Source organism: Solea solea, chromosome 7 (genome assembly GCF_958295425.1).
Source record: "Solea solea chromosome 7, fSolSol10.1, whole genome shotgun sequence".
Classification (NCBI taxonomy): domain Eukaryota; kingdom Metazoa; phylum Chordata; class Actinopteri; order Pleuronectiformes; family Soleidae; genus Solea; species Solea solea.
This window is the reverse complement of record NC_081140.1, coordinates 18,872,170-18,894,596: the sequence shown is the minus strand read 5'-3', so window position 1 is coordinate 18,894,596 and position 22,427 is coordinate 18,872,170. Positions and strand designations below refer to the sequence as shown.

The 22,427-nt window shown below is 36.8% G+C and overlaps 5 protein-coding genes across 5 annotated transcripts; all 5 read left to right on the top strand.

The window, feature by feature from the left end:
* Window positions 1-732: 732 nt before the first annotated feature.
* Window positions 733-1,926, top strand: LOC131462244 (olfactory receptor 10J5-like). The gene has a single exon (XM_058633293.1). It carries the CDS (start codon window positions 1,003-1,005, stop codon window positions 1,924-1,926), a length of 924 nt encoding a protein of 307 aa, XP_058489276.1. The 5' UTR covers window positions 733-1,002.
* Window positions 1,927-4,476: 2,550 nt separating this feature from the next.
* On the top strand, window positions 4,477-5,436 carry LOC131462979 (olfactory receptor 10J5-like). The gene has a single exon (XM_058634579.1). It carries the CDS (start codon window positions 4,513-4,515, stop codon window positions 5,434-5,436), a length of 924 nt encoding a protein of 307 aa, XP_058490562.1. The 5' UTR covers window positions 4,477-4,512.
* Window positions 5,437-8,290: 2,854 nt separating this feature from the next.
* On the top strand, window positions 8,291-9,432 carry LOC131462975 (olfactory receptor 4B13-like). The gene has a single exon (XM_058634575.1). It carries the CDS (start codon window positions 8,493-8,495, stop codon window positions 9,420-9,422), a length of 930 nt encoding a protein of 309 aa, XP_058490558.1. The 5' UTR covers window positions 8,291-8,492; the 3' UTR covers window positions 9,423-9,432.
* A 4,043-nt stretch (window positions 9,433-13,475) lies between these two features.
* Window positions 13,476-14,402, top strand: LOC131463014 (olfactory receptor 4E2-like). The gene has a single exon (XM_058634640.1). The coding sequence runs from the start codon at window positions 13,476-13,478 to the stop codon at window positions 14,400-14,402; it is 927 nt and encodes a 308-aa protein (XP_058490623.1).
* Window positions 14,403-19,473: 5,071 nt separating this feature from the next.
* Window positions 19,474-20,571, top strand: LOC131463002 (olfactory receptor 4B13-like). Its single transcript, XM_058634611.1, has one exon. The coding sequence runs from the start codon at window positions 19,648-19,650 to the stop codon at window positions 20,569-20,571; it is 924 nt and encodes a 307-aa protein (XP_058490594.1). The 5' UTR covers window positions 19,474-19,647.
* Window positions 20,572-22,427: the final 1,856 nt, after the last annotated feature.

Genomic DNA, 22,427 nt, shown 5'->3' with positions numbered 1-22,427 from the left:
ATTATTTTTTTTTGGTCCTCACAAGGCTATAAACACACACAAACACGGATTTGCACATGAAAATCCAGAATTAATCATTTAATCAATCATAAATAAATAAAAAAACATTTAGAAAAGGGTAGACGTACAGAAGTTTAATTTTGAAAACTGCAGATATGTTTTAGTGAGGAGTTTTTTCCCTTCTTCTTTTCTGTTCAACCTCACTAAATTGTGACCCCAAAGATTTCAAAATGAAGGCCTTACTTTCTATAATGAACAAAGGATAATTTACAAATACATTGTTTTCCCTCCCTCTCTAGAGATCGCCACAGAAAGGTCATGGGCTGGTCTAGATTTGAAAATGACAACCCTCCAATTACAAGACAAGTTTGTTTTTCTGACTAAAAACACAACTCTGCAGTTTTCAAAGTCAATTTCAAGTCATTCATCCCCTTGGTTTATTCTTATTAAAGTTTCAAAATAATAGTCTCAGTTTCTGTTCATCCACACTAAAAGTATCTTTTTTAGAAGCTGTAATTTAGGAATTCCGAGCTCTTTGTTGTTAAAACCAGTTATTCATGTTTCCAGGTAACAGTCACTTTAAGTTTTAAATATATTTGGAGTGGATGACAGGATAAGGAGAGCGCTGTCACAGCCCCCTTCATGTCACCTGATCTGGCTGAAAAAGATAAAGCACAAACTAAAGACGTAGAAGCAGAGTCTGACCTCAGTGCAGGAGGGAGGGACTCTCGCTGTAGCAGGTGGATGTAAGGTTTGCTAATCCTTACTGGTTTCATTTGTTCAGGTTTATTCTTTCATTTGAAATGTTTTCTGAATCTGTTCAATTGTGCTCTTTCTTAATTTCACAGGTTTTTATTTTTTCTTTACAGTGACTGAATAATATTTACAAACATATTGATTGTGTTTGAACGTTCAAATCTTCATCTTGTTATCAAACTTGACTTCCCCCTTATCCCCGTAACTTAAAGTGTAAAATATCGACCCACAGTGCAACAGTGAATTATGATAAACTCCACTAATGTGTCATATTTCATACTTGGTGCATTTTTCGACACTGGACATCTTAAATATCTGTTTTTCTTGATTGTCATGTGTTTGTATATTCTCACTGTGTGTGCTAATGTGCTGCTGATTGTAGTCATCTGTACGAACAGACGTCTTCATGAACCTATGTACCTGTTTCTGTGCAGCCTGTTTGTAAATGAAGTGTATGGGAGTACAGGTTTGCTTCCGTTACTGCTGCTTCACATTCTCTCTGACGTTCACACTGTCTCTGCTTCCTTTTGTTTCCTGCAGATTTTTTGTTTGTATACTTATGCTTCCATACAGTTTAGTAATCTAACCATCATGTCCTATGACAGGTACCTCGCCATCTGCTATCCGCTGCAGTATAACACACGTATGACGTCTCACAGGGTCGCTGTGCTCATTTGTCTCTCATGGTTGTATCCGTTTGTTGGGATTTTTGTTCTGATTTCTTTGAGCATCCCTCTGCAGCTGTGTGGAAACATGATTGACAAAGTTTACTGCGATAACTACTCCATTGTGAAACTGGCTTGCTTTGACACAACAGTCAATAACGTCTATGGAATCTTTTACACGCTCTCCTTAATCGTCCTGGTTCTGCTGATCATTTACTCGTACATGAGGATCTTAAGAGTCTGTTTCTCTGGTTCCAAACAGACGAGACAAAAAGCCATCAGCACCTGCATACCTCACCTGGCCTCCCTGTTTAATTTTTCTTGTGGTTGTTTCTTTGAAATTATACAAAACAGATTTAACATGGAATATGTGCCAAATGGGGTGCTTATTTTCTTATCATTGTACTGGTTCACCTGCCAGCCGCTCTTTAACCCTGTCATGTACGGACTGAATTTAACTAAAATACGCAGCACATGTAAACGTGTCATCTTTGGTAAGATGTGAGCTGGAAAGTAATATTTAATAATGAATGAATGAATGAATGAATGAATGAACAGTAATAATGATAATAATAAATAATATAATGAATAATTCATTTTAAAATGTTTCCACATTTTTGCTTTTTACAGTTTGTAAAAACAATGACACAACTGTTGTGAAAAATGAAATAATGTACAGTTATAAGAATACAATAAATGATACTACTGTTATTAAATATGATGATGTTAGTCATTAATGCAGTGCTGTGACTGATCTACTTAAATAAAGTTAAATACAGTAATAGAATCTGACTACAGAATAAAAAGAAGTAAAACGGATAAAACACCAGGGATAACGGGTTTACAAATTCATTTTATGAAACCCATAGAAATGAAATATTTCTTGGGAAAATAACTAAAAAATAACAAATGCACTTATGCCAATATATGTAAAGACATTGTGCCACATGTAATAGATAAGGACCAATGTGAATTCATTCCAAAACGGGTCATTGTCTGCTAAATATAATAGAACAATCACACAGAGCTTTCGCTTTTAGCATTAGATGCAAATAAGCATTTGAAGGAGTGATGTTTGAGATGTGAAACTAGTTTTCATGTAAAGTTTAATAGGTAAACGACAAGCAGTGAATACAAAGCTAATATATAGAGCAAAGGATAATGGAATCATTTCTAGAAGAACATATGAGAACAAATGAGAACAACACAAAGTGCTTTTATATGCAGATCATGTGATTATGTATGTATTATCCCCAGAACAATCTTCAAATATAGGAAACACTTAAATGAAAACAGATGTGAAGCTATAGCTGTTGGTAAACCTGTATCACTACGATTTAAAGAGACAGCTATAAATCTCAATGGTATTTGACAAAAAATAATCAAGACTTAAAAAGATGGAAAACAATACCAGAATAAAACAATAACAGAACACTAAATACCACTATTTTAAATAGAATAGAAATTTAGAAAATGTAAAATAGTAAATAGTAAAGGGGGGAGCACTCAGAAAATTATATTTGAGATTATAAAAGGAAAGACAGTTTGTGCTTAGTGTTCCAAATTTACAGATTTATTTTCATGCCACCCAAACCTAAGTGATAAAATCTAAATGGAAACAGATAAAAAAAAACATCATTAATAAACATCAATATCTGATTGAAAGAAATGCAAAAATGCATCAGAAATAATAGATTTGTAAAAAAAAAAAGGAAAAATAGAAATTGGAAATATATATTTGAAAATGAATGTTAATGTATATAATTTACATGTATCATCTATATATTTGAGAGAGATGGCACATGATCTAGATTTCCTACTTAATAAAATGGATAGTATTATAATAACGGGTGGGAAAGGGCTTACAACTATATATAACTATGATTATAAGAAATGATATAATACATTCATTGGAGGCTTGAGTAATAATCTTTATGAAGTACCTACAAATGAGAAGCTATTTAATGACAGCAGAGACAGACAGAATCAGAGAAGCAATACACTATTGGAGTTTAGGAATAAAACCAAAAAATATGAATTTATTTCTCCAGGAAAAAAAGGAGAAAGAGCTGGGAATTGTAATTTTGAAAGAGGACTGGACACAAATATGTGATCTTTAAAACTACACAATCCAAATATTGGAGAGAATTCTCTTGGAAAATAAATGTGATGTCTTCATAATGCCAAAAACTATGTATGTCATGCAGGAATGACTGAACTAATATTTTTTAATGAACTGATTCTAATGATTCAGTACAATGAAAACAACTGCTTTGACTGTCACTAGTTCCCTGTCCACTTGGCTGTGGGCTGCCCCCAACTGTACATGTAGGGGTACTGAACCTGAAAAGGTTCAAGTGGAACAATGCAGGATTTTTACTCTAATTTAACAGCTTCAGAGTCATTGTGATGGTTAAATGCCTTCGTATACTTCTGCGTACAGCGCGCCCCGACCCAAAGTGCAATAGCCCAGATTTTGGAACTGCATTACACTCACATATCAAAGTACCAACTATTAGATCAAGGCAGAGATAGATAGTGACATTTGAGACATTCATCATGACACAACCGGTGAAAGAGAAGCAGAGAAAATTGGTGTTGGAGGAAGTGAAGTAAAGGGCATTTCCCTTTTCTTCACTTCCAAACTATAGGGGGAGCTCTTTAGAGAAAAAGCGACCAGATTTGCAAAGCTCTGCTTAAAAGAGACCAGAGCAGAGTTGAAGCTTAGTGGAAGAGGGAGGAATGCTCGCTGCAACAAGTGGGTGTTAGGTTTGCTGTTTTTGAACTTAACGTTTTCTGTATTCATGCTTTGTATTTTAGAAGCTGACTGAATGTGCGTGAAAACCGAATTCTTTCATAATATTAGATGTGTTTTGAACATTCAATCTCACGCATGTTTCATTGTTTCACAGGTGAGTTTTTACAGAAAAAAAAACCTTTCAAATCTCAACCACTGGAAATGTTTTTTCTACACGACTTCATCAAAGTTTGACAACTCGTTGTAAAACAAGACTTCATATTAACAGTAGCAACATTTTTCAAAAATGGAATTCTATATGTAAAGTATCTATTAACTTTGCAACAGTGAAACATGATAAACTCCACTAGTCTTTCATATTTCATACTTGGAGCCTTTTTTGATACGGGAGACTTTAAATATCTGTTTTTCTTGATTGTCATGTGTTTGTATATTCTCACCGTGTGTGCTAACGTGCTGCTGATTGTAGTCATCTGTATGAACAGAAGTCTTCATGAACCTATGTACCTGTTTCTGTGCAGCCTGTTTGTAAATGAAGTGTATGGGAGTACAGGTTTGCTTCCGTTACTGCTGCTTCACATTCTCTCTGACGTTCACACTGTCTCTGCTTCCTCTTGTTTCCTGCAGATTTTTTGTTTGTATACTTATGCTTCCATACAGTTTAGTAATCTAACCATCATGTCCTATGACAGGTACCTCGCCATCTGCTATCCGCTGCAGTATAACACACGTATGACGTCTCACAGGGTCGCTGTGCTCATTTGTCTCTCATGGTTGTATCCGTTTGTTGGGATTTTTGTTCTGATTTCTTTGAGCCTCCCTCTGCAGCTGTGTGGAAACATGATTGACAAAGTTTACTGCGATAACTACTCCATTGTGAAACTGGCTTGCTTTGACACAACAGTCAATAACGTCTATGGAATCTTTTACACGCTCACCACCCTTGTTCTGGTTCTGCTGATCATTTGCTCGTACATGAGGATCTTAAGAGTCTGTTTCTCTGGTTCCAAACAGACGAGACAAAAAGCCATCAGCACCTGCATACCTCACCTGGCCTCCCTGTTTAATTTTTCTTGCGGTTGTTTCTTTGAAATTATACAAAACAGATTTAACATGAAATATGTGCCAAATGGGGTGCTTATTTTCTTATCATTGTACTGGCTCACCTGCCAGCCGCTCTTTAACCCTGTCATGTACGGACTGAATTTAACTAAAATACGCAGCACATGTGAACGTGTCATCTTTGGTAAGATGTGAGCTGGAAAGTAATATTTAATAATGAATGAATGAATGAACAACAATAATAATGATAATAATAAATAATATAATGAATAATTCATTTAAAAATGTTTCCACATTTTTGCTTTTTACAGTTTGTAAAAACGATGACACAATATACTTTCTCAGCTCCAGTATGATGAGAATACATGAAGAGAAAAGGTTGTGACAGTGGCTCATCTTATGTTCAGTAAGCATCAGTGTATTAGACAAATAAACTACTGTTAAATTAAAACTTGGAGTTGAATAAAGCTTTATATTGAAATACATTTTAATATGGGACAGTTGTACAAATGTCCAAGTTTAAATATTCTACTTGTACTGTTGAAGAAAGTGAGCTTACCATAAATTTAAATAGATTATTGTTATAATATTATATAGTGATGCATTATGGAACTGTTGTGAAAAATGAAATAATGTACAGTTATAAGAATACAATGAATGATACTACTGTTATTAAATATGATGATGTTAGTCATTAATGCAGTGCTGTGACTGATCTACTTAAATAAAGTTAAATACAGTAATAGAATCTGACTACAGAATAAAAAGAAGTAAAATGGATAAAACACCGGGGATGACGGGTTTACAAATTCATTTTATGAAACCCATAGAAATGAAATATTTCTTGGGAAAATAACTAAAAAATAACAAATGCACTTTAAGCCAATATATGTAAAGACATTGTGCCACATGTAATAGATAATGACCAATGTGAATTCATTCCAAAACGGGTCATTGTCTGCTAATATGTGCTAAGTATAATAGAACAATCACACAGAGCTTTCGCTTTTAGCATTAGATGCAAATAAGCATTTGAAGGAGTGATGTTTGAAATGTGAAACTAGTTTTCATGTAAAGTTTAATAGGTAAACGACAAGCAGTGAATACAAAGCTAATATATAGAGCAAAGGATAATGGAATCATTTCTAGAAGAACATATGAGAACAAATGAGAACAACACAAAGTGCTTTTATATGCAGATCATGTGATTATGTATGTATTATCCCCAGAACAATCTTCAAATATAGGAAACACTTAAATGAAAACAGATGTGAAGCTATAGCTGTTGGTAAACCTGTATCACTACGATTTAAAGAGACAGCTATAAATCTCAATGGTATTTGACAAAAAATAAACAAGACTTAAAAAGATGGAAAACAATACCAGAATAAAACAATAACAGAACACTAAATACCACTATTTTAAATAGAATAGAAATTTAGAAAATGTAAAATAGTAAATAGCAAAGGGGGGAGCACTCAGAAAATTATATTTGAGATTATAAAAGGAAAGACAGTTTGTGCTTAGTGTTCCAGATTTACAGATTTATTTTCATGCCACCCAAACCTAAGTGATAAAATCTAAATGGAAACAGATAAAAAAAACATCATTAATAAACATCAATATCTGATTGAAAGAAATGCAAAAATACATCAGAAATAATAGATTTGTAAAAAAAAAAGGAAAAATAGAAATTGGAAATATAGTTGGAAAATACATATTTGAAAATGAATGTTCATGTATATAATTTACATGTATCATCTATATATTTGAGAGAGATGGCACATGATCTAGATTTCCTACTTAATAAAATGGATAATATTATAATAATGGGTGGGAAAGGGCTTACAACTATATATAACTATGATTATAAGAAATTATATAATACATTCATTGGAGGCTTGAGTAATAATCTTTATGAAGTACCTACAAATGAGAAGCTATTCAATGACAGCAGAGACAGACAGAATCAGAGAAGCAATACACTATTGGAGTTTAGGAATAAAACCAAAAAATATGAATTAATTTCTCCAGGAAAAAAAGAAGAAAGAGCTGGGAATTGTCATTTTGTAAGAGGACTGGACACAAATATGTGATCTTTAAAACTACACAATCCAAATATTGGAGAGAATTCTCTTGGAAAATAAATGTGATGATCTTCATAATGCCAAAAACTATGTATGTCATGCAGGAATGACTGAACTAATATTTTGTAATGAACTGATTCTAATGATTCAGTACAATGAAAACAACTGCTTTGACTGTCACTAGTTCCCTGTCCACTTGGCTGTGGGCTGCCCCCAACTGTACATGTAGGGGTACTGAACCTGAAAGGTGGTGTGCATATACAGTACATTATATATATATATATATATATATACATATAAACATATATATATATATATATATACAATTCTGCAAAAATTTGGCCTTCACATTTTATTTCCCATCTGTTGAATAAATGGGCTTTCTGTGAAAGACAAGAACAGTCTGAACAGCATCGTCACAGTCTGTTCTAAGATTATTGGAGTCCAGCTAAAAGACTTTAGTTCACTCTGGAAAAACAGAGTTGGTATGGAAAGCAAACAGTGTCGACGATATCACGCACCCTAGGAAAACAAACTCAAACTCTTTCATTCTTTTTGCTATCAGGCTGTTAAGCACCATGCAAAAAAGGAAGAAAAATAATTAAAACAAGGATTTTAAAACCGTGACACCAGTTTTAAAATGACTGCATTGGCTCCCTGTGTGTTTCAGGATTTATTTTAAGGTCCTTGTAATGGTTCTTAGATGTCTTTAATGGTCTTGTGCCTTCTTATCTCACAGAAACACACCTTTTTAATTTTAGCTAATGTCCCTTTCTTATTTTGTCTTACATTTTCTATTTGTGGCAGTGATTCTGTTTTTATTATGTGAAGCACTTTGTGCTACATTTACATTTTTATTACAAAAATTCTCTACAAATAAAGTTTTAATGATTGATGCAGGCCCCTCCTATGAAAGTGACGTATCACTGCTTACACTCATCATTTTGCACGTTAAAAGCAGCAGTGACAGACGTTCAGGTGAGAGAGGTTGGGCTCAGTGTGATCAGTGGTGATGGTGTGGAGTTCTGTGTATCAGCACTGTTGTTGTGTGTCACTGCAGCTGGAAACTTCACATGACGTGAGAGAGTCAGTGGCATCTCAGCATCTAAGAATCATCTTAGAGTCGACAGCTTGACACCTGATTGTTTGTGTGTGTGAAAAGAAATGACGATTAACTCCACTCTGGTGACACATTTCACCTTTGCTGCTTACTTTGACATTGGTTTATTGAAATATTTAGTGTTTGCAATCCTAATGTGTTTATACCTGTTTTCTGTGTTTGCTAACGTGCTGCTGATTGTGATAATCTGTATGAACAGAACCTTACATGAACCTATGTACCTGTTCCTGTGCAGCCTGTTTGTGAATGAATTGTACGGTAGTACAGGCTTGCTCCCTTTCCTATTGCTGCAAATCCTTGCTGACGTCCACACTGTTCCTGTTCCTCTCTGTCGCCTGCAGATCTTCTGTTTGTACATATATGTGAACGTGCAGTTTTATACCTTAGCCGTGTTGTCGTATGACCGCTACCTCGCCATCTGCTGTCCTCTGCAGTACAATGGGTGGATGACATCTAGAAAAATAGCCCTACTCATCACCTTGATGTGGTTCTTCCCTGTTGTTGCGATAGTGATAATGATTTCGCTAAATGCTTCTCTGCAGCTTTGTGGGAACATCATTGAGCGACTCTACTGTGACAACTACTCTGTGGTGAAGCTGGCGTGCCACGACACCACAGTCAACAATGTCTACGGCATTATCTACACATTTTGTGTGCTGTTCAGTCTCATTCTGCTGATCCTGTACACGTACATCAAGATCCTGATTGTCATTTTCTCAGGGTCCAAACAGTCCCGACGGAAGGCAGTGAGCACCTGCACACCTCACTTGGCTTCACTGCTGAACTTCTCCTGTGGCTGTTTCCTTGAAGTGATACAGAGCAGGTTCAACATGAATGGAGTTCCCATCCTGTTTCGCATCTTCCTGTCTCTGTACTTCCTCATCTGTCAGCCTGTCTTCAACCCGGTGGTGTATGGACTCACTTTGACCAAAATACGCATCATCTGTAAAAGTCTAGTCTTTAGACAAATATAAAGCTGCAACATGAAAAACAAAAAAAATGTTTGTTTCAAGAATATCAAAGAAAGATTGAGTTTAATCTTTGAGCTTTTTAAAAAGCGCCATATTTTCTCAAACATATGAATGTTTGTTTCATTTATGTATAGTATTTCCTAGTAGTTTTCAGCTCTTGTCTTTTAATTGTTAACTTTGGTAAACACCGGTAATTTTAAAAAGATTTGAATATGTTAAGGTCAGTGATGTTAGATGATGTTTAGATATTTGAACACAAGTCACAATCGGAGAATAAATCCATAATTGTACATAATAATGAAAAACTATAAATAAGAAAATAATTAAATGAAAACATAACTTTCCACCATAAACTCTGGTAACCACACACTGTTGTGTTTTGGTCCCAGCCATAAAAACTACAAATTATTCTTTTCATATATCATATATTCCTGTGACTTTTACAAATGTCTAAATAAGTTGTTGAAGATTCTGTTTCTTCTTCTGGAAACCTCTGGAAATCCAAAAGCTAATTCATTCAGTCTGGACAGATGGATGAAAAGGACACAAGGGTGGATTTACTGTATATATTTACTCAATAAAATAAAATATAAAATAACCAAGTAAGATTTTTCGGGCTGGTTCCTCATTCTTGTTCCTGTCTAATACACATTTATTTGGGATGATATATCTGGTTTAATAAGAACAGTCAAATCGCAATGTATATGTATACAGATATAGATATATATACATAAGACACGGTCGGTGTGTGATATATATATATGTATGTATATATATATATATACAGTATATATATATATATATATATATATATATATATATATATATATATATATATATAAACACGATTAATCGCAAAAATAAACCTGAAGTTTATAACAGATATTTATTTATATAAAATCATGGAATGAATGTAGAATCAACACAAAAAGTATATTTAAATTCAAAGACTGTTTTAATGGCTTTCTTTAAACTTTAAACACAGTTTCTCTCCTGTGAAGTACAAATTATGGTACAAAAAAGGCATCTTGATGTTTAAAACATCCCTGGCTGATTGTACTCAATTCCATTGTAAGGTGCTTTGGATAAAAGCGTCTGCTAAATGACATGTAATGTAATGTAATCTTTACACGGAGAAATACAACACACACATAAAACACTGGTGGACACTGAAAGAGAGCACACAAACGCACACAGAAAGAGGGAGAGGGAGAAACAGCGCGTGCGCGCGCGCACACACACACACACACACTTTTTAAAATGAAACATTCCACCTAAAAGTCCGTCCTTATCCATCTTTGCGCCGTAGACTGTCCTGTAACCAGGATGGCTCAGTTTGCCTTCAAACATGACCAAAGGTTAGGGGTCAGTCGCCACCGGAAGTGATCTTTATAGGTATCTCAAAATCAGAACTTATATTACAAGCTATACAAATAAATAGAGAACTATTTTTTTTACTATTTTAAAAACTACTTGATTATAGAAAATGGTTTCCACGCAATAAAATAGTGACTGATGACATTCAGCTTTGTTAGTAATAGTAAGTATGTTCGTAGTAGCAGAGTTAGTAGTCAGCTTTAGAAAGAATTTAGTTGGAAATTAAAAATGCTCACTGTCTACCACTTTATCCTCCAGGGGCCACTGGAGTCAATCCTAGCTGACACAGGGTATAGGACGTGGTACACCCTGGACAGGTCACCAATCCATCGCAGGGCCAACATACAGAACCAACGACCTTTCTCTCTTTTAGAAGAATTTGTGCAGTACAGGCCATTTAGAATAATCTGTTTCAATGTGCGTCAGTGCTGATATCACATTTTATCTGCGATGGAGTGGAAAATAAAGTTTAAATGGACAGACATACAGACAGATACAGTATATTCTAATGTCTGTAACAAACACAAAAAAAAGCACCACCTCGCCCTAACAGATTTGTTCCTTCTGCTCCTGTTTCTGTGTTCTGTGTTCCCTGTTTAGGCTTTATAATCTACATTCTTTCTAATTGTTGTAGACATGGATCATCTATTATGGGCCATCATTTTGCAGTTACACTGTGCACATATTTGTAGATATTTGTGTGCACATGCATATACTGTACATATACACTGCCTTGCCAAAAAAATGTTGCCATAAAAAAAGGGTCACACACTCCGCCTTTAGCTTTGATTACGGCACTCATTCACTGTGGCATTGTCTCCATAAGCTACTGCAATGTCACAAGATTTATTTCCGTCCAGTGTTGCATTCATTTTTCACCAAGATCTTGTATTGATGATGGGAGAGTCGGACCACTGCGCAAAGCTTTCTCCAGCACATCCCAAAGATTCTCCATGAGGTTAAGGTCTGGACTCTGTGGTGGCCAATCCATGTGTGAAAATGATGTCTCATTTTGGAATATGCCTGTGCCATAAGGGAAGAAATAATCCATTGATGGAATAATCTGGTCATTCAGTATATTCAGGTAGTCAGCTGACCTCATTCTTTGGGCACATAATGTTGCTGAACCTAGACCTGACCAACAGCAGCAACCACAGGTCATAGCACTGCCCCCACAGGCTTGTAGAGTAGGCACTTGTCATGATGGGTGCATCACTTCATCAGTGAAATCCAGGTGGCGACTTTTTTTTTTGGCAAGGCAGTGTATAATGACATAGGTATGTGTGACTGTATGTCTGGGCAAATAATTCAATGTCTGAATCCACATTTTGTGGATCAGTCCCTTGACATGTGGCGATTTGCTGCTCTCTGCTATGCTACTGTTCTGCTTCTTTTTCTTAATAAAAGTTTGATAACAAAACAATAACAACCCTTGTCGAACTAAAAGCCTGTTTAAAAGAAAAGTATTTAACTGCTTTTCATAAACATCAACAGCATCTAAGCAACGAGGGGAAACAGGGAGAGCATTTCACAGCCTAGGTACCTAGGTACTACTGCTTCAAAGGAGCGATCACCTCGCGTCTTGAAATGGGTTTTTGGGACCACGAGTAACATCTGGCCTGCTGACCTCAGACTGCAGGTCGAAACTGAAGCTGTAGCAGGGCAGAGATGTAAGGAGGAGTTTGACCATGCAAGGCTCTAAAGGTTAGGGTCAAGATTTTAAAATGGATTCTAAAAATCACTGGTAACCAGTGAAGGGAGGCTAAAACAGGCATGATATGCGTCCTTTTGTGTGTTCAGTTAAAAGCCCTGCAGCAGAGTTCTGGACGACCTGAATGTGGTCAAGTGCCTTCTTATTTAAACAGGTAAAAAGACTATTACAATAGTCCAGACAGGAGGATATAACAGTGTGAATAATCACTTCCAACTTTAGACACAAGTGGTTTCAATTTAGAAGCAGAGATGTTAAAATGTTTAGATGCTCAAAGGACATTGCCGAGTCAAAGATAACGCTTAGGTTCCACTCATAGGACTGGACAGAAGAAGCTAAAGGGCCTATGTGCTGTTTTATCAGGGATGATTAAGGGATCTGTCTTAAAGGAAGCAAATATAAAAGAGTACTGGGCCCAAGAAAGAACCCTGAGGTACCCCACATGTAGGATGAAATGAAACTTGAATATATAGAATGAAAGTTGAATATATGGAATGAAATTCTGAATGAAAGTTTGAATAAATGTAAAGAAACCTTGAATATATGGAATGGAACTTAAATATATTGAATGAAACTTGAATATCGGGAATAAAAGTCCTCGTTCTACCACTGAGCTACTGTTGCCCTCAAACTCTTTACACAAATAAATTATTCATGATTCAAATTAGATCAACAACAATCTATTACTGTGTTACTGCATGTGTCAGTGGGTGTCGCAAGCACCTCCTGTGAAAGTGACGACTTTTCAGACATTAAAAGCAGCAGTGACAGAGTTTCTGAGAGAGGCTGGGCTCAGCGTGATCACTGGTGATGGTGTGGTGTTCTGTGTATGAACACTGTTCTGTGTCACTGCAGCTGGAAACTCCACATAACTTGAGAGAGTCAGTGGCACCTCAGCATCTAAGAGTCTTAGAGTCGACAGCTTGACACCTGATTGTATGTGTGTTTGTGTGTGTGTACACACAAAAATGATGATTAACTCCACTCTGGTGACACATTTCACCTTTGCTGCTTACTTTGACATTGGTTTATTGAAATACTTTGTGTTTGCAATCCTAATGTGTTTATACCTGTTTTCTGTGTTTGCTAACGTGCTACTGATTGTGATCATCTGTATGAACAGAACCTTACATGAACCTATGTACCTGTTTCTGTGCAGCCTGTTTGTGAATGAACTCATCGGTAGTACAGGCTTGCTCCCTTTCCTATTGCTGCAAATCCTTGCTGATGTTCACACTGTTCCTGTTCCTCTCTGTCACCTGCAGATCCTCTGTTTGTACATATATGTGAACGTGCAGTTTTATACCTTAGCCGTGTTGTCGTATGACCGCTACCTCGCCATCTGCTGTCCTCTGCAGTACAATGGGTGGATGACATCTAGAAAAATAGCCCTACTCATCACCTTGATGTGGTTCTTCCCTGTTGTTGCGATAGTGACAATGACTTCGCTTAGTGCATCCCTGCAGCTTTGTGGGAACATCATTGAGCGACTCTACTGTGACAACTTCTCCGTGGTGAAGCTGGCGTGCCACGACACCACAGTCAACAATGTCTACGGCATTATCTACACAGCCTGTGTGTTCGGTCTGTTTCTGCTGATCCTGTACACGTACATCAAGATCCTGCTTGTCTGTTTCTCAGGTTCCAAAAAGTCCCGACGGAAGGCAGTGAGCACCTGCACACCTCACTTGGCTTCACTGCTGAACTTCTCCTGTGGCTGTTTCCTTGAAATAATACAGAGCAGGTTCAACATGAATGGAGTTCCCATCCTGTTACGCATCTTCCTGTCTCTGTACTTCCTCATCTGTCAGCCTGGCTTCAACCCGCTGGTGTATGGACTCACTTTGACCAAAATACGCATCATCTGTAAAAGTCTAGTCTTTAGACAAATATAAAGCTGCAACATGAAGGTTATGGAAAAAACAAATGTTTCAAGAATAAATATCTAACAAAGATTGGGTTTAATCTTTGAGATTTTTTAAAAGATTTTCTCAAACCTTTGAATAATTATTTCATTTATTGTTTACATTATTTCATAGTAGTTTTCACCTCTTATCATTTAATTGTAACATTACATTACATTACATTACATGTCATTTAGCAGACGCTTTTATCGAAAGCGACTTAAAATAAGTGCATTTAAACATTTGGGTACAAACAAGAGCTAGAAGTAAGTAAGTAAGTGCTTCAAGTAAGCCAAACTATAAAGTGTTAGTCATAAGTGCGATGCTTGCCTTTTTTTTTTTGTTGTCGTTGTCTTAGTCGAGAAATGTGTTTTTTAGTTGGCAGCGGAAGATGTGGAGGCTTTCTGCTGTCCGGATGTCGATGGGGAATTTTTAACTTTGTTAAACACGGGTAATTTAAAAAAAGATTTGAATATGTTAAGGTCAGGGTTAGTGATGTTAGATGTTTAGATGTTTGTGAGTAAATAATAAATACGCAGACTGACTAGATGTATATATATACATACACACATATATACATGTATATATAGATATATATATATATGTGTGTGTGTGTGTGTGTGATATATATCTTATATAGATAAGTATATACTTTTACTAATACTATTTTTATGTACTGAGTAACATTTTTAACTTATTTTATTTAGGATCAAGACAGAACATTGTTAATATACAATAACAAATATTCCTTGACATGAGTTTTCATATTGTTCATTCATTCATTCATTTCAATGTGGTAAAATATCAATATAAAATAAGGCACAGGTAGTTAAATAACAAAATCTAAAGAAAAACGTCTTTAAATAAACAGTAAATCAATTCAGTATTCAAAAGAATATAGGATGGCGTCAGGAACTTTTCTCCTTCTTTTTTTTACCTCTAACAGTCAAATCAAAATAAGGGTAAACAAAGGCCTTATTGTATTATATATAATGGGACAGAATTTAAATAATTTTCCCTAATATCAGGAACAGCTTACACTTCCATCACAGGATCTTTATAGGTATCTCAAGATAAGAAAACCCTGGACAGGTCACCAATCTCCATCCTACTAATTTATCCTCATTTCTTTCCACCATAAACTCATATATAATATATACCTGTGACTTTTACAAATTTTAAATAAGTTGTTGAAAATTCTGTTTCACAACAGTCAAAAAAAAAACAGACACATATAAAGATAACAATATAAATAATATATAACCCTCATGAGACACACCACATTGTTTGTGAGCCAGGAGTCTCAATCTGAGGAAAAACATGAGCAACAATTAAAAAACCCAATAAAGGACTAGAGCAGGGATATTCAACTAAAATTCTATTAGGTCCACTTAGAGAAAATGTCCTCAAGCAAAGGTCCGGAACATCATAAGGTCTAACTTGTGTTATTATTTAGTAGTGGGATATATACTGAAGTAGCCTAATAGTCTGCATGTCATCAACAACTGACTGTCAGATCAAATATAGAAAGAACAATTCAAAAACATTTTGACAATATTTATTGTCACTTTTATACAATTATGTAGATATGTAACACTGAACATATGTATTATTTTCTTCTCTCTTAAAGGGAAAGAAGGGCTGCATATAAAAATAAATTGGTGGAAACAAATATAATAATAATCTTAAAAAAAATAAAATAATTACTTAAGTTTTGAGAAATAAAATAAAGATCAGATTTGAGTGGGCGTGTTTGGTCAAAAACGTTATGTTTGGTCTCACAAAGGCGTCTCACGTTGCCACTCTTTATAAGTGCCACGGTCTCTGAGCATATGAGACTGGTTTTGTGCTTCCAGGGGGAAGAATGAACATGAATGAGTCTGTCCATTATGGGTTGAAAGCTCTATTTTCACTGTCCACGTTCTCTTCTTAGAGAGTGCCATGTTAATTATTTTTCTCTCACTCTCGCTCACTCGTCTCTGTCTTCTCTCGCTGTAACACTCTTTTCTCACTGTAACGCTCTTTTCTCCGTCTTCTCTCGCTGTAACGCTCTTTTCTCTCTTTCTTCTCTCGCTGTAACGCTCATTCCTCTCACTCTCTCTCTTGTCTCTGTCTTCTCTCGCAGTAACGCTCTTTTCTCTCTGTCTTCTCTCACTGTAACGCTCTTTTCTCTCCATCTTCTCTCGCTGTAACGCTCTTATCTTCGTCTTCTCTCGCTGTAACGCTCTTTTCTCTCCGTCTTCTCTCAATGTAACGCTCTTTTCTCTCCGTCTTCTCTCGCTGAAACGCTCTTTTCTCTCCGTCTTCTCTCGCTGTAACGCTCTTTTCTCCGTCTTCTCTGGCTGTAACGCTCCTTTCTCCGTCTTCTCTCGCTGTAACGCTCTTTTCTCTCTGTCTTCTCTCGTTGTAACGCTCTTTTCTCTGTCTTCTCTGGCTGTAACGCTCTTTTCTCTCTGTCTTCTCTCGCTGTAACGCTCTTTTCTCCGTCTTCTCTCGCTGTAACGCTCTTTTCTGTCTTCTCTCGCTGTAACGCTCTTTTCTCTCTGTCTTCTCTCGCTGTAACGCTCTTTTCTGTCTTCTCTCGCTGTAACGCTCTTTTCTATCTGTCTTCTCTCGCTGTAACGCTCTTTTCTCCGTCTTCTCTCGCTGTAAAGCTCTTTTCTCTGTCTTCTCTCGCTGTAACGCTCTTTTCTCCGTCTTCTCTCGCTGTAACGCTCTTTTCTGTCTTCTCTCGCTGTAACGCTCTTTTCTCTCTGTCTTCTCTCGCTGTAACGCTCTTTTCTCCGTCTTCTCTCGCTGTAAAGCTCTTTTCTCTGTCTTCTCTCGCTGTAACGCTCTTTTCTCCGTCTTCTCTCGCTGTAACGCTCTTTTCTGTCTTCTCTCGCTGTAACGCTCTTTTCTCTCTGTCTTCTCTCGCTGTAACGCTCATTTCTCCGTCTTCTCTCGCTGTAAAGCTCTTTTCTCTCTGTCTTCTCTCGCTGTAACGCGAGAGAAAAATAATTAACATGGCACTCTCTAAGAAGAGAAAAGTGGACAGCGAAAATAGAGCTTTCAAACCCAGAATGGACAGACTCATTCATGTTCATTCTTCCCCCTGGAAGCACAAAACCAGTCTCATATGCTCAGAGACCGTGGCACTTATAAAGAGTGGCAACGTGAGACGCCTCTGTGAGACCAAACATAAAGTTTTTGACCAAACACGCCCACTCAAATCTGATCTTTATTTTATTATGTCTTCTCTCGCTGTACGCTCTTTTCTCTCTGTCTTCTCTCGCTGTAACGCTCTTTTCTCCGTCTTCTCTCGCTGTAACGCTCTTTTCTCTGTCTTCTCTCGCTGTAACGCTCTTTTCTCTCCGTCTGCTCTCGCTGTAACGCTCTTTTCTCTCTGTCTTCTCTCGCTGTAACGCTCTTATCTCCATCTTCTCTCGCTGTAACGCTCTTTTCTCTCTGTCTTCTCTCGCTGTAACGCTCTTTTCTCTCCGTCTTCTCTCGCTGTAACGCTCTTTTCTCTGTCTTCTCTCGCTGTAACGCTCTTTTCTCCGTCTTCTCTCGCTGTAACGCTCTTTTCTCCGTCTTCTCTGGCTGTAATGCTCTTTTCTCTCTGTCTTCTCTCGCTGTAACGCTCTTTTCTCCGTCTTCTCTCGCTGTAACTCTCTGTCTTCTCTCGCTGTAACGCTCTTTTCTCCGTCTTCTCTCGCTGTAACTCTCTGTCTTCTCTCGCTGTAACGCTCTTTTCTCCGTCTTCTCTCGCTGTAACGCTCTTTTATCCGTCTTCTCTCGCTGTAACGCTCTTTTCTCTCTGTCTTCTCTCGCTGTAACGCTCTTTTATCTCTGTCTTCTCTCGCTGTAACAATCTTTTCTCTCCGTCTTCTCTCGCTGTAACAATCTTTTCTCTCTGTCTTCTCTCGCTGTAACGCTCTTTTCTCCGTCTCCTCTCGCTGTAACGCTCTTTTCTCTCTGTCTTCTCTCGCTGTAACAATCTTTTCTCTCTGTCTTCTCTCGCTGTAACAATCTTTTCTCTCTGTCTTCTCTCGCTGTAACGCTCTTTTCTCCGTCTCCCCCCGCTGTAATGCTCTTTTCTCCATCTTCTCTCGCTGTAACGCTCACTGATGCCCTGTCTGTCACTCGCTCCTCACTGCCTTCATCTGTCCGTATTCAGGGTCACAATATTTAGCGGGATGCACACATTTGATTGGCTTTTAGTGGCATCACGTGGGATGGCTTAACTCGAATGCAATTGGTCGAATCATTTATTCACTGTAGGTCCAGGTCAGTATAGGACGGCGTCTGGGTCCGGACTCGGACCGCGGTCCACCTGTTAGTGACCTCTGGACTAGAGGTTTAATTCATCAAAGTGAGTCAAACCTTTAGTCTTTTATTGAGTTTATTGGGTTTTTCAATGTCAATGTCTATAAAAATTAATTTTAAGGAGAGATTTAAAAGATAGGCTTGCTAATTCAGTGTCTCTGAATCAGCAAGCCTATCTTTTAAATCTCTCCTTAAAATTAATTTTTATAGACATTGACATTGAAAAATGTCTTATCTCGGCAGGAAGGCCGTTCCAAAGCCGAGGCACTCTGACGGAGTAAGCATGGTCACCCCTGGTTTTGAGCCTCAGCCTCAAAACAGTTAAGAGAGACCCACCCGCGGATATAAGGCTGTGAATGCAATATTTTTGAATGATTAAATCGATATTTTATTTGCTTCTTAAAATGTGTTGTTTGAAAATATTGACACAAATCTAATTCCAGCTCGTCCTCATTTGTAACTCTGTTTATGTGCACTGTGCTGCTCTCACACAGCGCTTCTCTCTCTGTGTGCCGACTCTCTGCTCGCAGTCAGTACAGTTACATGGATCTCACTCAAGTTTCAAAATATGGAATGAAACTTAAATATATTGAATTAAAGTCCCCGTTCTACCACTGAGCTACAGTTGCCCTCAAACTCAACACAAATAAGTTATTCAAATTAGATGAACAATGATGTATGTAAATCTGCATGTCAGCGAGTGTTGCAGGCCCCTCCTATGAAAGTGACGTGTCACTGCTTACACTCATCCTTTCAGATGTTAAAAGCAGCAGTGACAGAGGTGCAGGTGAGAGAGGTTGGGTTGGGTGTGATCACTGGTGATGGTGTGGTGTTCTGTGTATGAACACTGTTGTTGTCACTGCAGCTGGAAACTCCACAGCACCTGAGAGACAGCTTGACACCTGATTGTGTGTGTCTGTGTGCTGTGATGATTAACTCCACTCTGGTGACACATTTCACCTTTGCTGCTTACTTTGACATTGGTTTATTGAAATACTTTGTGTTTGCAATCCTAATGTGTTTATACCTGTTTTCTGTGTTTGCTAACGTGCTGCTGATTGTGATAATCTGTATGAACAGAACCTTACATGAACCTATGTACCTGTTTTTGTGCAGCCTGTTTGCGAATGAACTCATCGGTAGTACAGGCTTGCTCCCTTTCCTATTGCTGCAAATCCTTGCTGATGTCCACACTATTTCTGTTCCTCTCTGTCGCCTGCAGATCTTCTTTTTGTACGTATATGTGAATGTGCAGTTTTATACCTTAGCCGTGTTGTCGTATGACCGCTACCTCGCCATCTGCTGTCCTCTGCAGTACAATGGGTGGATGACATCTAGAAAAATAGCCCTACTCATCACCTTGATGTGGTTCTTCCCTGTTGTTGGGATATTGATAGCAGTTTCGCTAAATGCTTCTCTGCAGATTTGTGGGAACATCCTTGAGCGACTCTACTGTGACAACTACTCCGTGGTGAAGCTGGCGTGCCACGACACCACAGTCAACAATGTCTACGGCATTATCTACACAGCCTGTGTGTTCAGTCTGTTTTTGCTGATCCTGTACACGTACATCAAGATCCTGCTTGTCTGTTTCTCAGGTTCCAAAAAGTCCCGACGGAAGGCAGTGAGCACCTGCACACCTCACTTGGCTTCACTGGTGAACTTCTCCTTTGGCAGTTTCTTTGAAATAATACAGAGCAGGTTCAACATGAATGGAGTTCCCATCGCATTACGCATCTTCCTGTCTCTGTACTTCCTCATCTGTCAGCCTGGCTTCAACCCGGTGGTGTATGGACTCACTTTGACCAAAATACGCATCATCTGTAAAAGTCTAGTCTTTAGACAAATATAAAGCTGCAACATGAAAGTTATGGAAAAAACAAATGTTTCAAGAATAAATATCTAACAAAGATTGGGTTTAATCTTTGAGATTTTTTAAAAGTGCCATATTTTCTCAAACCTTTGAATAATTGTTTCATATATTTTTTACATTATTTCATAGTAGTTTTCACCTCTTGTCATTTAATTGTAACATTACATTACATTACATTACATGTCATTTAGCATAGATAAGTATATACTTTTACTAATACTATTTTTATGTACTGAGTAACATTTTTTACTTATTTTATTTAGGATCAAGACAGAACATTGTTAATATACAATAACAAATATTCCTTGACATGAGTTTTCATATTGTTCATTCATTCATTCATTTCAATGTGGTAAAATATCAAAATAAAATAAGGCACAGGCAGTTAAATAACAAAATCGAAAGAAAAACGTCTTTAAATAAGCAGTAAATCAATTCAGTATTCAAAAGAATATAGGATGGCATCAGGAACTTTTCTCCTTCTTTTTTTTTAACCTCTAACAGTCAAATCAAAATGAGGGTAAACAAAGGCCTTATTGTATCATATATAATGGGACAGAATTTAAATAATTTTCCCTAATATCAGGAACAGCTTACACTTCCATCACAGGATCTTTATAGGTATCTCAAGATAAGAAAACCCTGGACAGGTCACCAATCTCCATCCTACTAATTTATCCTCATTCCTTTCCACCATAAACTCATATATAATATATACCTGTGACTTTTACAAACGTTTAAATAAGTTGTTGAAAATTCTGTTTCACAACAGTCAAAAAAAAAACAGACACATATAAAGATAACAATATAAATAATATATAACCCTCATGAGACACACCACATTGTTTGTGAGCCAGGAGTCTCAATCTGAGGAAAAACATGAGCAACAATTAAAAAACCCAATAAAGGACTAGAGCAGGGATATTCAACTAAAATTCTATTAGGTCCACTTAGAGAAAATGTCCTCAAGCAAAGGTCCGGAACATCATAAGGTCTAACTTGTGTTATTATTTAGTAGTGGGATATATACTGAAGTAGCCTAATAGTCTGCATGTCATCAACAACTGACTGTCAGATCAAATATAGAAAGAACAATTCAAAAACATTTTGACAATATTTATTGTCACTTTTATACAATTATGTAGATATGTAACACTGAACATATGTATTATTTTCTTCTCTCTTAAAGGGAAAGAAGGATGTAACCACACACTGTTGTGTTGTGGTCCTTGGCTGTAACAACTACAAATTATTATTTTAGTATATTATATACAGAATATCTGTGACTTTTACAAACGTTTAAATAAGTTGTTGAAAATTCTGTTTCACAACAGTAAACGTCAGGAAATCTAAAAACTAATTCATTCAGTGTGGACGAAGGTTACAATAGTTTTGGGCTTTTTATTAGTTTTTATAGTAATTATAGCATAGTTTTGACTTTTAAAATAAGTTACTTTGAATTAGTTTTAGAGTAGTATTAAAGTAGGTTTGCTAGTCTTTATTTGTTGTAAATGCTTAGTTTATGTTTTTATTGATTATGTGATTACAGTGTTAGTTTTAGTTTTTTTTTGTTGTTTTTTTTGTTTGCCAGGTGCAGATTCAAAAAGGTCATAATAAGTATTGTAGCAATTTGTTGTGATTTGCACTTCAGGGCCACCGTATTCAAGAGCTCAATCTGAGGAAAAACATGAGCAAAATAAAAAAACAAAACAATTTAGATTAAAGGTTTGGTTCATCTAAGACTTAGATAGATAGATAATATTCTATTGGGTTTATTTTTTTAATTTTGCTCATGTTTTTCCTCAGATTGAGCTCCTGAGACTCCTGGCTCAAAA

Bases quoted from the DNA above. Each gene is read 5' to 3' on its own strand.
- LOC131462979 (XM_058634579.1), top strand. From the start codon at position 4,513: ATGATAAACTCCACTAGTCTTTCATATTTCATACTTGGAGCCTTTTTT.
- LOC131463002 (XM_058634611.1), top strand. From the start codon at position 19,648: ATGATTAACTCCACTCTGGTGACACATTTCACCTTTGCTGCTTACTTT.
- LOC131462244 (XM_058633293.1), top strand. From the start codon at position 1,003: ATGATAAACTCCACTAATGTGTCATATTTCATACTTGGTGCATTTTTC.
- LOC131462975 (XM_058634575.1), top strand. From the start codon at position 8,493: ATGACGATTAACTCCACTCTGGTGACACATTTCACCTTTGCTGCTTAC.
- LOC131463014 (XM_058634640.1), top strand. From the start codon at position 13,476: ATGATGATTAACTCCACTCTGGTGACACATTTCACCTTTGCTGCTTAC.